General features: G+C 39.1%; 1 protein-coding gene across 4 annotated transcripts in view; it reads left to right on the forward strand.

Annotated features, from left to right (window-relative positions):
- NEK10 (NIMA related kinase 10) overlaps window positions 1-15,256 on the forward strand; it is a 223,887-nt gene extending 208,631 nt beyond the window's left edge. For all 4 annotated transcript variants that reach the window (XM_074268058.1, XM_074268060.1, XM_074268059.1 and 1 more), the window contains 4 exons: window positions 1,805-1,913; window positions 3,686-3,738; window positions 3,841-3,896; window positions 9,405-15,256. In XM_074268058.1, coding sequence (XP_074124159.1) covers window positions 1,805-1,913; window positions 3,686-3,738; window positions 3,841-3,896; window positions 9,405-9,453 — 267 coding nt within the window. In that variant the 3' untranslated portion in view covers window positions 9,454-15,256. The remainder of the gene's footprint in view (window positions 1-1,804; window positions 1,914-3,685; window positions 3,739-3,840; window positions 3,897-9,404) is intronic.
- The last annotated feature ends 1,805 nt before the right edge of the window (window positions 15,257-17,061 follow it).

Below are 17,061 nucleotides of genomic sequence, written 5' to 3' on the forward strand. Positions count from 1 at the left end.
AAGCAGGAAGACTGTGACCAAGTCACTTACCTCTGTTTGCCTCAGTTTCCTGTCTGTCAAACAAGCTGAAGAAGGATATACTAATCTCTCCAGTATCTTTGCCAGGAAGATCCAAAATTAAGTCCCAAAGAGCCAGACATGACCAAAATGATTGAAAGAGAAGAAGGAGTATGTTGTGAATGTGTCAGCATGTTTATTTAATAAATTGATATTAAAGTGATAATAAGTATGATATAAGCTCATAGAAGAGCTAGAAGAGAATGTAGATTACCTGATCCAAGTGGAGAAACTGAGATCCAAGTAATAGTGATTGCCTTGAGCTCATACAAGTCATAAAGGGCAGAGTTTGGGCTGGAACCTGGGTCGGGGTGGCTCAGAATCTTTGAGTCATTTGTGTCTCCACATGCATGGGATGGCTCTGAACACAAGGCTCCTCTCTGGGCCCACCGGGGTTAAGGGCTTGGCTTTTCTGGAAGGGGAGGGATCCAGACTTGCCTCTTTGCATTATGTCAGAGATGCTTTTAGAGGAATGGTGGGGTTGTGAAAGCCCAAAGCTTAGTTTCCAGTTTCTGACCACTACAAAGAGGGCTGCCACAAACATTCTTGCACATACAGGTCCCTTTCCCTTCTCTAAGATCTCTTTGGGATATAAGCCCAGTAGTAACACTGCGGGGTCAAAGGGTATGCACAGTTTGATAACTTTTTGGGCATAGTTCCAGATTGCTCTCCAGAATGGCTGGATTCTTTCACAACTCCACCAACAATGTATTAGTGTCCCAGTTTTCCCACATCCCCTCCAACATTCATCATTATTTGTTCCTGTCATCTTAACCAATCTGACAGGTGTGTAGTGGTATCTCAGAGTTGTCTTAATTTGCATTTCTCTGATTAATAACAAACAAGTCTCCTTTCTAAGTGGAGCCTGATTTGAGGTAGCTTGGGATGTGGAAGATACAGGAGCTATGGAGAGAGCCAGTGCCCCGAGTACATTAAGGAAGTAATGTGCCTGAAAATCATGAATTGGGGCCGTGTCTTCAAAAAGGAAAGACAGAACTTAAGTTGTATGCTTTGAATGGCCCAATTCACGACTGGTTTATGCCTGTGAATTCATATTAAAAATGTATTAACTTGAAAAACTGAAATGACTCCAGCACTGCAGCTGGTTGGTACCGACGGTGAAAAGGGAGGTGAGAAATTGTAATTTAGAAGTGAAAAAGATAGCCAGAATATTCACGATGGAGAAGGAGGTTCAGTAAGTTCTGTCATGTAGTGAATCATTTTGTCTCATTTGGCCAAGATTCAAAGTGTTTCGAGACAAAAATTAGTGAATAGCAGTTTGAAGAATTTATATTAAGAAATGTAAATGCCCTGTTCTATCATTCTTTAGAGAAAGTAAATGAAGAGAGATGTGGTTAGGGCTTAATAGATTGTTTTGTTGAATAGGCATTTATTTCTCTTGCTTCTGATAAAACTAACACTTTGCCGTTGCATCTGCACATCATTCTGTTTCTATCCACGTAAAAATTTTGCATTCATAAAATGTCATATTGCTAAGACTTATTTTTTTCTCCCTGTGACCAGTGACTCATCTAGCTTGCTTTGACTTTGATTTGGCTGCCTCCAATTTCTGATAAGCACCTCTGGAAGGAGGGAGATGTTTTCTTATCTATTTACAAGATAGTGAAAACCACAGAGCTCAGACTCTCATATGCATGAAAGCAAAGAAATGAAAAAAGCCCCATGAATCTCTCCCCATTTGGCTTGGAGAAAATTCTTCTGCTTATCCTTTTATTTTGTTTTTCAGCTGTCCCAAGGATCTCCAGAGCCAATCGAACCAAACTTTTTTACAGCAGATTGTCATTTATTACTGCATTCATCAAGTGGAAATACCCTATCCCCAAATGACAGGACAGGTAATGATTTTGCGCTAAGAACATACTTTGAAATCTATTTTTCTGCTAGGAAATATATTGTTTTGATTGGCAGTTTTCAGTAAAGAGAATTTAGCTTAGAAGGAAAAGAAAACAGAACCAGTTCTTGACTATCCATGGCAACGAGTAGGACAGGGCAGAATCAGTTGGGGGGTGGGGATATCACTTATTCAGACCCATAGAGAATTAGCCATTATTCTTTTAATACATGTGTTTAATCTTTTTGCCTTCCCTTTAATGCTTATGACCTAAAAGCTTGAGGCAAAGTCACTGAACTGTAGGACAGCCACCTTAGACAAATGGCCCCTGGGTCCTTCTCGATCTGAGTCTCAGCCATTAGTCTCCTGGGATTCTTGGTCATGTATTAGTGCCACAGACATAATAGCAAATCCACTTGCTTTGTTTGGCTTCTGGTTCTGGGATGGAAATGTCCAAGAGAGTGGAGGAAGGGGAGGCAAAGGTGGGGGTGGTCGGGCCCTGAACCGTTTGAGGAGCACTCGAATCAGAGTTGTTTCTGAAAAGTCCCCTGCGTGGATTTAGCACTCATGGGGCTGTGACAAGCCTTGGCTCCACATGCTTGCTCTGGAATTGGGGCCATCCTGCGGGATTTAGAAAACAGACAAATCAGGCCTGTTCCTCAAATAACTGATCCCTGCCCCCAGCTTTTGCAATAGCTCCTGAAGCATTTCCCTCATACTCTTCAAGTCTTGGTCCAAGTTAATCCGTTTGGCCAAAAAAGTTCTAAATGAAGAGCATGGGGAAGCCAAGGGGCCAAGGCCATGGTGCCCCACCAAGAGCTGATGTCTCTTCTTTTTTTTTTTTTTTTACTTTTCTTTTTTTAAATTAATTTTATAATTATAACATTTTTTGACAGTACATATGTATAGGTAATTTTTTACAACATTATCCCTTGCACTCTCTGTTTTGAATTTTCCCCTCCTTCCCTCCACCCCCTCCCCTAGATGGCAGGCATTCCCATACATATTAAATATCTTATAGTATATCCTAGGTACAATATACATGTGCAGAGCTGATGTCTCTTAAGGCAGAGGAACAGAACCAGGCCCTGACCTACTGGAGCTCAAGGGGAGGTCACTGGGCCCTAGAAAGTTCTTGGAAAAAAGAGAGCCAGTCTCCTTGCCAGTCTCTCGTAGACGAGAGATGCTCAGAGATCAAGGAGACTGGCTCTCTTTTTTCCAAGAACTTTCTAGCACCCAGTGACCTCCCCTTGAGCTCCAGTAGGTCAGGGCCTGGTCCCATCCACTCAGGGAGGGGGAGGAAATGGAATAGCCAAGAATAAGACATTGCCCTTTGGGTTTCTGTTTTTAAAAATGGCAAACACCTTGTGGCAGTCATGTTAACTGGGTTTGATTCCCCTCTAGGCGGCCACACAGAGGGCTCAGCTGCCTTTCAGTGTATCCCCTGGAGTTCTTTTAAATTCTTTTCCTGCCAAGTGTAGCCTTAATTGTGTGCTTTATTGGATACGTAGCTAAACTAGGCAGTCCATGACTGGGAACTAGCCTCTATTTTATTTACTTTGCAATGGGGTAAGGATTTTTTTTTGTCATAGAAATTGCTGCTGCAATTTTTCATATTAGCATTATGATGAATCCTTAGGAGAAATTGAAAAGTAGCCATTTTATCATTAAGAATTGTTCTGTTCTGCATAGTCATGTCCTAATTACTTTCAAATTCTAACTTACCCTCAGCCAGACTTGTAATGTTCAGTTACCTGATCTCGTTTAATCTTTCAGGACTTCCCAACAGCTTTGATCTGGAGGAGGGAATAACCTATGAACAGATGCAGGTCAGGTTTGTGTGCTGCCTCTGAACAATTATGCAGTTTTATTCTTGTTGACTTTTCACTCAATGAGCAATGGTTACTGAACTGAATTTCCTTCACCTCTAGACTGTGATTGAAGAGGTCCTAGAAGAAAGTGGCTATTACAATTTTACTTCTAACAGGTGAGATCCAGCATTTACTTTAAAAATAGGAAATAGGAATCAGGATAGTTGAATGGTGAATCTGATTTCTATCTTCAATTCCAGCTTTCTTTTTTCAATTTTTGTTGAAAATCAATTTTTAAAAAAATACATTGGCCTAGATTAGATAAAACCTTGGATAAAAGAGACTTCTGTCAGCTCTTGGTGTGGATGCAGCTGCCGTATTCACGATTGAAATCAACTCAGTTGCAATTTTGCCTCTTACTCTTCTTCCATTAAAAATAATAATAACAAATGGAATTAAATAAAAGGCACTTGCAAGCCAGGCATCTTTTTAGGATTTTTTCCTCTCATTCCTCTTGAAGGATTCTAAATTCATGTTTCCAAAACCCCAAATAGCATACTTTACTCTTCATTTAAAAATCACACACACACACACACACACACACACACACACACACACACACACACGCGCGCGCGCGCACACACGCTAAAAAAGGAACCAGTATGAATCGAATTAAGAGATGCTGATGGGGGTGGGAAGCTTTGCTCTTATAGACAGTCATTCTTTGAATATAATTTAAAAATCTTAGATTCTGTGGAGTTGTGGGCTGTGTTCACTTGTGATCTTCAGAGATTATACTAGTTTCTCATTGTACCACTTTTAATTGGCACTGGGAGATCAATGTCCCAGCTTCACAGAGTGTTCTAGAGCTTAGAGTTCTTCAAATTCAAGAACTTCAGTTTAATTCATGCCTCCTTTGCATAGCACCTCCCTTTTGGCCACAGGCTCCTTGGGAGCAGAGGTATCCCCAGCAGTTAGCACAGTGCTTGGGACACAGTAGGCATTTAATAAACGCTTCCTGTCTTGTCCCGTTGACTTTTCATCTAACTTTGACACTGAATTCAATCCTCGTGATGTTATTTGATACACTTGGCATCCATGTTCATTTCTCAGTATAATTCTGTGTAAAATTTCAACATTTTCTCGAGAACAATACAAAATTACTCATTTGACCTTTTTGCTCCTCCCCCACCTCTATTTCCCAAACCCCAAAAATGAATGAAAGAAAAAAGCACTTTAAGGCTATTGGGTTTTTTGGAACTCTTTGGAGAGATGGTTATATTTTTGGCTGCTCTTATCTTTTCTCTGCAAAGATTTTCTCATAAATCTCACATGTCTAAGATTACTCAACTACTATCTTAGTTTGATGATTTATTTCCAAAATACTACTTCTATAAATGTGGATTTGTTATGATTGTTCAGAGAAGGGATGAGTAATTCTTGTTCTCTAAAGATATATCGTTATAAGAAATTACCGCCACCCACCCACCCACCTTCCCTGGAGTGTTGGTTGAATAATTGACTTTTCCCTTCTACATAATACAGTCCTGAAATACAGCACTAATAGAAAACTCTTCCTCCGAGGCTTGGTGCATCCAGTCTTCCCTAGATGGCAACGGCCTTCCATGCCCTTGATTGAAAATGCCTCCAATTTGCGGTTGGAATCTGCCTAAACTTCAAGTAAAATGATGGCAAACTTTTTGAATGTCATTCTCGTTGAGGGATATTCTCTCTCTCTCTTTTTTTTTTCCCCCCCTGAGGCTGGGGTTAAGTGACTTGCCCAGGGTCACACAGCTAGGAAGTGTTAAGTGTCTGAGATCAGATTTGAACTCAGGCCCTCTTGAATTCAGGGCTGGTGCTCTATCCACTGCGCCCCCTAGCTGCCCCCAATGGATATTCTCAAAAGCCAGAGAAAAGCAAAGCTGAAAGCTTGGTATACAATGCAGCTGCTAGGAAACTTTCATTCATGGGATGTTTGGGGCCAGTTGTTTGCAGCAAGGTGGAAACCTGTTGAAACTAGTAAAGACATTGGTCTTAGTCCCAGCTCTGCCAGTGTTTTGCCATGTATCTTGGAGCAAGTCTTCTCCAGGTCTTCATTTCTATGAGAACAAGGCCATTTCTAAGGTTCTTTCCAACCCTGAAGTCCTACAATTCCAGACTTCCTTGTGGAGCTTTGTATCATTTTAAAAATGAAATAATATATTTTTGTGCACATGTAGGGAAATTATAGCTATACCTCTTTTCAGGTGTTTATCATCACCTTTTAAGCTTTTTGAATGGAACAGCCAAGCAAATAAATCATGCTTTTTCTAGAAGAATAGTCTCAAACTCAAATTAAATTTAGTTTTAATTTGTAGCATTAATCTATTATGTCCTACTAGTCAAGTCACCATAAAGGAGCATGTACCTTGCATTTTGTTCATTTCTAGAGATATAAAGAAAATAGTTTTTGCCCTCAAGGACCTAGATGGCTTAGTTAAGAAAGTTCTGGACCTGGATTTAGAAAGGCCCGAGATAAAATACAGCCTCAGACACTTACTAGTTGTGTGGCCAAGACACTTAATGGCTCCCGGCCTCATTTTCTTTGACATTAAAATGGGTATAATATCAGCACTTACCTTGCAGGATTGTTATGAAGTGCTGAGCACAGTACCTGGCACATACAGTGGACGCTTAATTTATGCTTATTCCCATCCTTCCTTTGGAGCTCACAATCTAATAGGAAAACATTATACACATAATTATGTACAGAAAAGATACTCTGTTTTTACCATCTGAAAGACCTTTTGATCCAATTCCACATAAGTCTGCATTAAAGGCCTGCGGCCCTATACTGTGATTTGGGAGCCTGTGGGAAGCCTGATGCCACCCATGGATTTGTTTTGAGATCCTTGTGTTAGAACACACACAGAAGGGAACATTTTCCTCACTAAGAGAAAGAGATGATAAGGTCTCATATAAAAATAATGGACATCTCAAAATTCTGAGTTGAATGGAACGGGACACCTGGCTCACAGAATCCGATTCAAATAATGAGCGGGTCACAGACCTGTTTTATTTGCTTCCAGGTCCTATTTTCCTGTTTCAGCTCTTTCTAGCAGCTGCAGCTCCTAGGCAGGGTATTTCTTGGGAACTAATCACTAACTGAGAACAATAACCCTTGACTCTGCCTAAAGCCATCAGCTGTTTCCAGGTGGCCAGTAATTGCCAAGAAATGGGACAGGTTCCAATTAGAAATAGCTAATTATCCATTAACAAGGGAAATATAGCAACCACATTTTTCTAAATAAGATCAGCTGTCATTCTGGTGTTTTCTCTGCAGATAAACTCTGGAAATACCTTGAAGACAGGGAGATAATCTTTACAATCTCAGAATAATTCAGACAGGTATTCTCACTTAATGCCAGACTTAGAGAAATGTCTCACTGTCACCCACCTCAACCCCTCAGATCTGCAGAGGAACTTGGAAGTGGATGAAGGTCAGGCTTGGGATCAGGACACCTAATCCATGTCCCAGACACTTCCTTTCTCCGGCCTTAGTCTCTTAAGGCCCCAGAGTGAGGGAGCCAGAGGTTTTGACATTCAGGTTCCCTTCCAGGTCTGTCTGGGCACTTTAATCTAGGGAGTTAGTTTCTAATATCAAATTATTGGTTTAATTAAGAGACTCCTCTGGGGAGGACATTCTAGAAGGCCCATCCCAGGGGGCCCTGCTTTGGGGAAGGTTGCAGTTCAAGACAAGTAGCCTCAACTGGATGGAGCTATTATATATATATATATATATATATATATATATATATATATATATATATATATATATATATATATATGTATATATATATATATATATATATATATATATATATGTATATATATATATATACACATATATAATATATACATATATGTACATATATATACATATATATATATTATAGCTCCATCCAGTTGAGGCTACTTGTCTTGTATATGTATATATACATATATAATATATAATATAAGGCTGAAGAAGGAATTCCAAGATAAGGGTTTTTTTTCTTTGTTTTGGTAAAGAATCTTAGATTGTGAGGTTTGGGGACAGCCATAAATGCATCTACAGGGAAGGAGTTCACTGATGGCAAAGCCAGGTTTTTGAAGTCTTGTCCTGTGGCCAGTGGACTTGACTTGCCCTGCTTAATCCTGGCAGAACTCCGAGCAACGGGGTTAGGCTAGAAGTCAAGAAGAGCTTGTTCTCTCCGTGCTGAAGGCGGCCTCAGTTTCCCTGAGACAAGCCTGGATGACCCCTGGGTGATACTGGAGATTTTCTATCTGGTTTGTTACCCGTGGGGTGAAGTTCATTCCTGTGTTATATAATCCGAGGGGCCCCACAGGCCATCAGGGACTAGGAGACTATTGCTTTGAGAAGGCACTGGGAGCCCCTTTATCTTGGACGTGGTAACCCATTAAGTTTATATTATCCCTTAACACCATTTACTAGATCATACTTAGATAGCAAGACCTCAGGGAATAGACCCCTAAAAAGAGGTGTTTTCATTGGAAGGAGGAGAAAATTGTATGAGTAAAGGATCTAAAAAACTTGGGTGTTGGGGGAGGTGATTTGGATAAGATGACACAATGAGTAGCCAAGGGATAGCTTAAACAAGGTAACTAGTTTCACTGTTTTCTCTTCAGGGCTCATCCCATAGCTCACGTTTATAAGATCTGTTAAGTTAGCAATGGAGTCTCCTTCCAAGCCTGGAGATAAGTAGTCTATCCTAGAGATGAACAGGTAGTGGTGTATCCCTAGTGAAATCAGATCGATGACTTCAGAGCCAGGATTAGAATCCACATTCAGAGCCAGGGTTTTGTGGCCATCCCTTTCTGCCACCATCTCAATTGGCTGTGAACCATATAACCTTCTTATGTTCTGTGAACTCTTGAGTACAACCATATTTAATCACCAGTCATTAAGATGTTAGAGCTCTCAGCCCAAGAAAAGGATGTTTTTTTCTTCTGTTTTCATATTGTTGCTGTCATTTGTGTAGCTTCCTGCCAAATTTATGTACAATTAGAAAGGACAATTTATGTAGAATCATATATTTTATGATAGGGAAAAATCACAAACATTTATTGAGTCCCAGCAGGGCATGAAGCAATCTTTGCCCAGTCAGCCTGTTTTCCTCTGCAAACTTTCATTTGCCAGAATGACTTGCCCAGCAAGTAAAAACACACGGTTTAAAGTCTATTGACATTCAAGTGTGCGTGTGCGTGTGTGTGTGTGTGTGTGTGTGTGTGTATGTATGTATGTATATATATACATATATATGTATATATACATCATTTTGAACTGCTTCATTATTTTCACTTTAAGTGAACAATAGAATTAACAGCTTCCTTTCTGAAAATTTTTTTTACATTCAGTAAAAAATGGCTCTTTCTCAAAACTTCTTTTAGTGCCATCTTTACGACCTGTTTTCCTTAATGACCTCCTAATAAGAGTTTCTTTTAACATGAAACATGAGTGTGGGAAGAACTTTGCTAGGATGTAAGTATTACAAACAGATATGATACCTCTATCAAGGAGCTGGAGGTTCAGGGAGGTTAAATTTCTCTCATGGGCACATGACAATGGCCAGGCAGGGCTGGCACTCCCAATATCAGCGAGTAAACTCGGCTCTTTCTCACTAGAGAGACTCTTCTCATTTCAGGTATCATTCTTATCCATGGGGAACGAAGAACTATCCAACGAAAAGATGAAAAACCTGTGTTTGAGTGGACTGGGGTTTGGGGTTCCCAATGAAGTTAACCTGCCAGGACTTCCATTATTATCGTGTGATGGCCAAAGGGATAAGCTCTGCCCGAAGGGTATTGAAGAGAAGAAACCAGCGCTGAGACGAATCCCGGATGCGTTTCTGGGTTCTTGAAGCTCAGGATCTGCGGCTGCCATCCCGGCTGCTCCGGTCTCTGCAGAGAGCTCTGTGCCTGTTACTCCGTCAGGTTGCTGCAAATTTCAATTGCTGGGAGGAAACATCCCTCAACAGAACTCTTCCATTTAAGGGGGAAAAAAAGCTTTTCCTATGTCTTAAAGAATGATTTAATCCTCAGGATTGCTGGAAGTATGTTTAAGGGCATGGAGCCTTCCCTGTGTCAAAAATAGGGATAGATATGAAAAAAGGGGGGAAAAAAAGATCCAAATAACACATTGGAAGATCCACTGTATCCAATAATTTCAATAGAAATTCAAAACTGCAATTTGCAATTTAAATGAAAGAATTGGCTTGCTATCAACCACCTGGGTGCTAGTAAACTTCAGACTTGATACAGTGTGGACAGTATTTGCAAGCTGTACAGCTTCAGAGAATAACTGTCGATTTTTAAATTTCAGGCCAGAAGAGTAGACTATATTCATGTACAGTGTGCATATATATGTATATATAAATGTATATAATAGGTATTATATAGATATATAGATAATAGAGATTTTATGTTTACCTAAAAAAAAAGAAATAGCTAGATGGAAGAGATGCTTTGCTGCTAATCAAACCTCTAGGGCTTAATGAAAGTTGAAAAGATGTATCCGATCATCCTGCCTCCAAGGCTTGCCCTATTGAAGTTTAAAGAGTTGTTGAAAAAAGATTATTGTGTAAGAAATGTTAAGTTCTTGTATCCAGGGTGAGCTACTGTAAAGGATGATATATATATATGTATATTATATAACACCTAAGATTTGTATATGTATTTATGCATCAGAATATCAAGATGCCAAACAGTGGCACATCCCTATATAAATTTGGTTATTGACTAAAAGATACAGTTCTGAAATGATCATCTTTCATATATGTGTGTGTACATAAGCACACGTGTATACACACTGCTTCCTGTGTTAACTAGAGTGTATCTTGACAAATCTTCACAGAAACTTCCCCTGCCATGTCAGAGCTTCCATACTAGAGGATACCGCATTCTCATTTTCATCCCCTTTAAGGATCTTTAAATATCTAGCAGTAAAGCAGACCTAAAGACTACTTTCACGCAAGACCTTTTGCTGACTTTAGAAAATTTATATTTGCATTTTTACTTTTGCACAATAGGGAAAAGGATTTGGCTGATTATACATAGTTAAGCTAATACAGCTATTTAGTTTATTTATTTTAAAATGGCCTAAAAAGAATGACCCATGTAGTGTCTCCCTTATTGTGATCTGATACATATATATTTTTGTTATCACATGATTTTACCATTTATTTTACTTTCCTATACTAATAAAGATTGGAATATAACAAATTGAGCACATAATCTACTTAATGGAAACTTCAGAATGTTAACCCTATAAGCTTCTTTATTACCTTCTTTACCTTCCTCTTTTTTTTTTAGAGGTGATTCACAATGCTTCTGGGGACTCTTTTTTTTCTTTTACTAAAATCACAATCTTAAACCCAGTCTCAGGCCTCCTTCCAGCTTCAGATGCTTTATCTTTAAAGGGATCTTTCCAAACTCTCTGAATCCTGACTGATTTTTGGTCAGTGGGAGTCCTTGGCAAGGATAATTGCCATTAAAATTTAAATCCTAGCAACTTCCTAGAATTCTCTTCATTTATGGAAAAAAAAACCTTTCATTTCTTTAATAGCTTTTTTATTTTTCCAAATACATGGAAAGATAGTTTTCAACATTCACCTTTGCAAAAACCTTATGTTTCACATTTAAGAATCTTTCATTTCAATAGTGGTTTGAATGGACTTCATATTAGAATTTCTCTCAGGGTAAACTGTACTTCTTGTATCTTTTAGTTTATAGTCTTAACGTTTCTTGCTCCATTCAGGAAAGAAGATATATAGAATACATCTTCAAGTTGTCCATTGAAATACTTTTATTTTTTGCTTTGTGGCTTTAAGTATATGTCTTGTAGATATTTTGAGACTTTTGGAGTTACATTCTGAATCCCAAGGTGATTCCGAATCTTCTTCCTCTACCATGGTATGCTGATATCTTTTCTAACCGTACATTTCTCTAATGTACTGCGAGCCTGAAGTTCATTGGGAAGCTTTGGAATTTTATGAAGTGCTTGTTTTCTGCTCTCATTACACGATCTTCCTTTTCTTCCTCTTCTGATTCTGTTGGTTCTTCCTTGAAGCAGTGTCCATTTTATTAATGGCCAGAAGAGCAGACATCACACGGGAAGACTTTGAAAAGAAGCCAGGTGAGGGATGGACAGGATGAGGGGGAGCGCCACACTTGGGCTGAAGGCTTCGGCAGGGGACCTGTCATACTTTCTTTTTCACTATCTGACTGAATGTGCCCAAGAAAAGATCTATGTTCTGGATGGACAGTACTACTCTTTTCATCTATGCTTTTTCTTATTTGCTGAAAAGTATTGATTGTTTTGGTTAAGTTCAACTTGGGGTCTTTCTTCGTATTAAAATTGAATTCATTATCTGTGTTTGACCAGGAATCGTCAGCCCTGTCTTGTCAGACAGCAATTAACCAGAAGGAAGTTGTCCTTAAATGGAATGCGCTAGCTGTGAGGGGGCACATGCCATTAAGTGGCGGGCTAAACCCATAGAGAAGTTTAGCAGACTAACCCCAAAAGGGAGTTAGCAGGGGAAGGGGGTTATACCATTGATTGGCAGGCTAACCCTAAGGGGTATATAAGCCTGTATATTTTAAGCTAATTTTTAAATATTAAAATATCTATCCATCCCTATAAAGTTTGCCTCTATACCCCTGTAGGGTACCAGTGGGAATCTTTGTTATCAGATCAGTTACTACAAGGGCATTATAATTAAAAAATAAGAACTATATCTCCAAAATGATTGGAAATGCTTTTAAAAATGTAATGCTAAGAAAAACTCAGAGGTTTAGTCAGAGCTCCAAAGGCCTGCCCCTGCTTGATCATGGCAGAGTGGAGTTGAGTGGTCATGGGAAAAGTCTTCCTTTTAAATGGCAACAGAGTTCCTTGAGGCATCTGTTTTTGCTCACGATGGCCCAGTTAGAAGATTAAAGAATCCAGGTTTGTGGTGGGAGAAGAATATTTAAAATACTTGCATTAACTTATCCAGCTTTTTTCTCTCCTCTTTTTTGGCCACATCCTATCCTGGTAAGTGATTGGATTTTATGTATGTTTTTCACTTAAAAGCAGACACATATGGATCTGGATTGGTCGGGATGTACACAAATCTGAAAATATCACGGTTCTTTTGGTTAATATGGGTAGGGAAGAGGAATGACCCAGCAAGTCACTCTATTACTTCAATGGCCTAGGGATGATTGGTCATCTCCACATCTATGGACAGAGAGTTCTCCCTCCCTCTGTCAATTCAAGGTAAAGTCAAAGATTATGATGACCTCTTTTTGCCCATCCACACCTTGACCTTCTCTCAATTGTTATTATAAGGGATCCTCTTCCACATGACCCCTGGCAGCTACTGAAAGCCTAGGACCTTATTAAAGGACAGAAGTCAGAGGCTTCTTGTTGTTAAACTTGGTTGTTCCATGCATCCTGGTCTCCTTAGGTAGGAGTGGATGACAAGCCCAGTGATTCAGCTTACTGGCACAGTGCAGACTATCCCCCCCAAAAAAATTCTCCAAGATTTTGTAGTGGGTGTATTTGATATTATTAGTCTGGGAGTAAATAGATGACTTTTCATGGAATGGCTGGAGTGTTTAGACCCTTCCAGGGTCATTGAGTATACCAGAATTTGTAATTCTCCTAAGTTTTAAGGGGGAGCAGAAGCATGACCAGCAACAAAAACAAGGGATCCTTTCTGTCCTCCTGTGTTTACATATGTTTCTTTTTCTAAAAGAGCTGTTTATTGACCCTTTCTACTGTCATTGTCATACAAATGTGTGATTCTCCTAGGACATAAGCTGCCCAGAGAAGTTGGGTAGCACTAGGGCTTTACTTAATGTGCTGATTTGTATCTCAAGGGCCTGTTATTCTAGTTTCTCCAAGGACTCTCTTAAGATACCAGGGAGAAACTGGCTTGTAGTAAAAGTCTATTAATTGTGCTTTTGACTTGTCTTAATTGTCTTCCTGTGAACAAGTCCTCCTTTGAACTGGGAAAGTCTTGATAATCTTTTATTGATTGCATTTCTCTTTTATTTTGCTTCTCTCTTCTGTATAATTTGTAATTATTTGTTGTGCCATGAAAATCCCAGTTAGTTCATCTAATTCAAAAAGATTTAACTTTGTATGGATAGAATACAAATCAGCCTTTTGGGATCACTTTTGATTCACAAATGCTTCAGTTAATTATCTTTTGATCCATCAGCTATGTCTGAATATGTGCTCTTGAACTTGACTTTTTTAAGTCCACATTTTCCATTCCTTGTGAAGTGACTGTGATGGTCACCCCTGTTTGTTGGTCATCAGAATTGGTATTTCTCACACATGTGCACTTCTAGCCCCCTTACGGCTAAACTATCATGAATCATGATAACTTGGACCTTAAACCAAAAGTTAATGGTTAAAAAAGTGATTATGTTGAGTGAACATTTTGACTTTTGATAGTTCGCCATCCTTACTTTGTTGGCAAACGGGACTTTGCTCATCGGACATTGCTGAGTTGCCCTAAACATTACAGTGTGCAGCATTGTTGATTAGGGGTCACTATTGTCCTTAAGCTTCCTGAATTCAGCTGACTAGAAGAGATGAATTTTTGAGGCTCAAATCCAGGATTTCACCTAGGGTGGTTTTGAATGGTAACTACAAATGTTCAGCAACCGTTACCATGAATATTTTTTCTTTTGTGACGACCATGACATTGCATGGTTGTGTTGGATCAATACTATGCAGCTAACAAGCCACATTCTTTGTCATTGGTTTCCTTAGATGTGCTTTCTTGAGGGGGAAGGCAAATGGGAAAGAAAATTAGATTCTGGCTATGCTTTGAGTTTGTTGTTTTGGGTTTTTTTTAGTCTCAGTTCCTCTGGAAATAACTTTAACCTTCTATATGAAGGCAGAAACTTGACTCATTTAAGTGCTTTTCATTGCTTCCTTCTTGCTCTTTGCCGTGTTTATTTGCTAGAGCACAGACCAGATGCTGTCAATGCAAAAAAGAGCATGGCCGAAACAGTTCCTCAGAGAGGCCTTGGAAATTCAACTCCAGGCAACTCAGAAGCTCCCTTCCCTCCCATAAAAAAGAATGGTCCCATTTCTTGGCCTTGACTTCTTAGTGAAACTCTCTCCAAATATTCACCTTTTTATTTTTGTCTTCCATGTACAATTATTGGCCATATGTATGTATATATACACATAAGTGCTTTGATTTATGTAGACATCCACACACCAAGGAGGCAGGAAAGATGCACATACACATAGGATATATATTTGTACATATATAAACATACTTATGTATATAATAAATTTTATATATAGCATATAAATATGTATTTCCAGATGCCACTTAAATTGTATTAATTATTCTAATGAAAAATTTCCAATGCTCAATTTATGAATTTTAGCCAGATTTTGTTTTTTTAAATTCAATGTTGTTGTATATAGACCTATATCCATTAATACTGTTTTTCATATTAATAAGAAAATTTAAATGCTTCCTGGAAACTTCTGTGTGTCTTTATAGTTAAATAACATATAGTCAAGAAAATATTATTGTTGATTTTAATTTTTTTTGTTGTGATATTGGTTTGAGATCTACAAGAGGAATAAAAAAGAACTTTACTATTCTGAATAGATGACTAATGAGCACTGCAGATTGGTTGTGCCAGTGGGTCGATCCACAATAAAAAGCTATTAAGTTTTTTCTTTAAAGCTTGCTCACTCATAAACACAGCAGTCTCCTTGGCAGCTATTACTGGAATTTTTTACAGTGGTACCTATTTTTGGTGCTAAAAATAGACTGCAATTAACTATGGCAATAATTCAATTTTCAACAGATAACTCAACATCATTTGCCTAGAAATACGAAGCAATTTCTTCCAAAGGGGAGAAGGTTCTCTGCTCTACATCCCAAGCCATATCTGGGAACAGTGGATTAAACACATTGGAAATGTGATCTGGAATGAGATTGTTTCAGACTCGTTTCTGGTGAACAAAGCCATGAGTTTTTCCCATTTAAAAAAAAATAGAAAAGTACCCTTGACTGTCCTTCCAATGTGTCTTTAACAGATAGATAAATGAGTTGCATTTGATTTCATTTTCAAATATATGAAGCTGCCCATGAAGAATTACCTTTGGTTTTTGCAAAGATGTGCAAAACTGTTGCCTTAGAATGCATCGGGATTTGTGCCAGATATTTGAAAGCACTGAGAAGCCATCTATGGAAATAATTTAAAGGCCCCACATCTTAAAGTCAAATTGAGATGGTAGCTCACAAAATAATATTCTTAAGTCATGAATAGTCCATCTTTCAAGGGCCACTCTCTTCGGTATTCCGAAGGCACTCAGAAGTCCTGTTGATGACATACATCCCCACTGAATAAAACAAAATCAAAGGCCCTTGAGCTCCATTAATACCCCTTACTGAAGTCATTTTTTGAGTATCGGGGTAGTTTTTAAGGACATGTCACCTTAAGAAAGAATACAGGCAGTATTTTTATAGACTCCACAGAATTCATCCTCACGCAAAGTGAAGAAATGATCTGCTTCAGGCCAGTGATGTCCCAAAGATGCAGGGTCTTCTTTAATAATAACCCCTTCTTTAAGAATTGGGAGGCAATGTGGCACAGTGATAGAGCACCAGCCCTGAAGTCAGGAGGACCCAAGTTCAAATCCCACTTCAGACACTTTAACACTGTGACCCTGGACAAGTCACTTAACTCCAATTGCCTCAGGGGAAAAAATTGGGAGGCAAGCTGTAACAGCAAGGCTGACATGTGAGGTCCCCCTCGGTTCTGGTGTCCACTTTGCTGTGGGAAGGATGCTCCAACATTCCCAGCAGCACACTTTTCTCTTGTTGTTGGGAGTAAGCCCAGCGGTAGAAGAGCCTTAGCTAGCTTGGTCCCTGTTGGATGTTTGTTTAGAGACCACGCTTGTTATTGACCGAGAAGCTGCAGAAGGAGCCGTCCTTCTCTGGAGGTAAGTCAAGACCATGCCCTCTGCCTGTTGCAGTCCCAGCACACACAGTACCTTTCTCCTTGTGGTTTTTTTGGAATACTCTTTGGGGTATTCCAGGGGAAGCCAAAGACTCCCAGAAGAGGCACATTGAGCAGTAAGCCATCAGTTCTTGTAAATAAAGGCTATTCACCTTACTCCACCAGGGGACTAAGATCACTGTATACTGTACTACAAACTTGGGAGGAAATATTCCATCAGATTTTTTTCAGGTAAGTCCAGGCAATTTCAAAGAATCATGCATTCAGACAGATGGGAAAAAAAAAAAAAACTCGGGGTTTTAGTTTTTGGTAAGG

The sequence above is a fragment of the Sminthopsis crassicaudata genome, chromosome 5 (assembly GCF_048593235.1).
Source record: "Sminthopsis crassicaudata isolate SCR6 chromosome 5, ASM4859323v1, whole genome shotgun sequence".
In the NCBI taxonomy this organism is placed as follows: domain Eukaryota; kingdom Metazoa; phylum Chordata; class Mammalia; order Dasyuromorphia; family Dasyuridae; genus Sminthopsis; species Sminthopsis crassicaudata.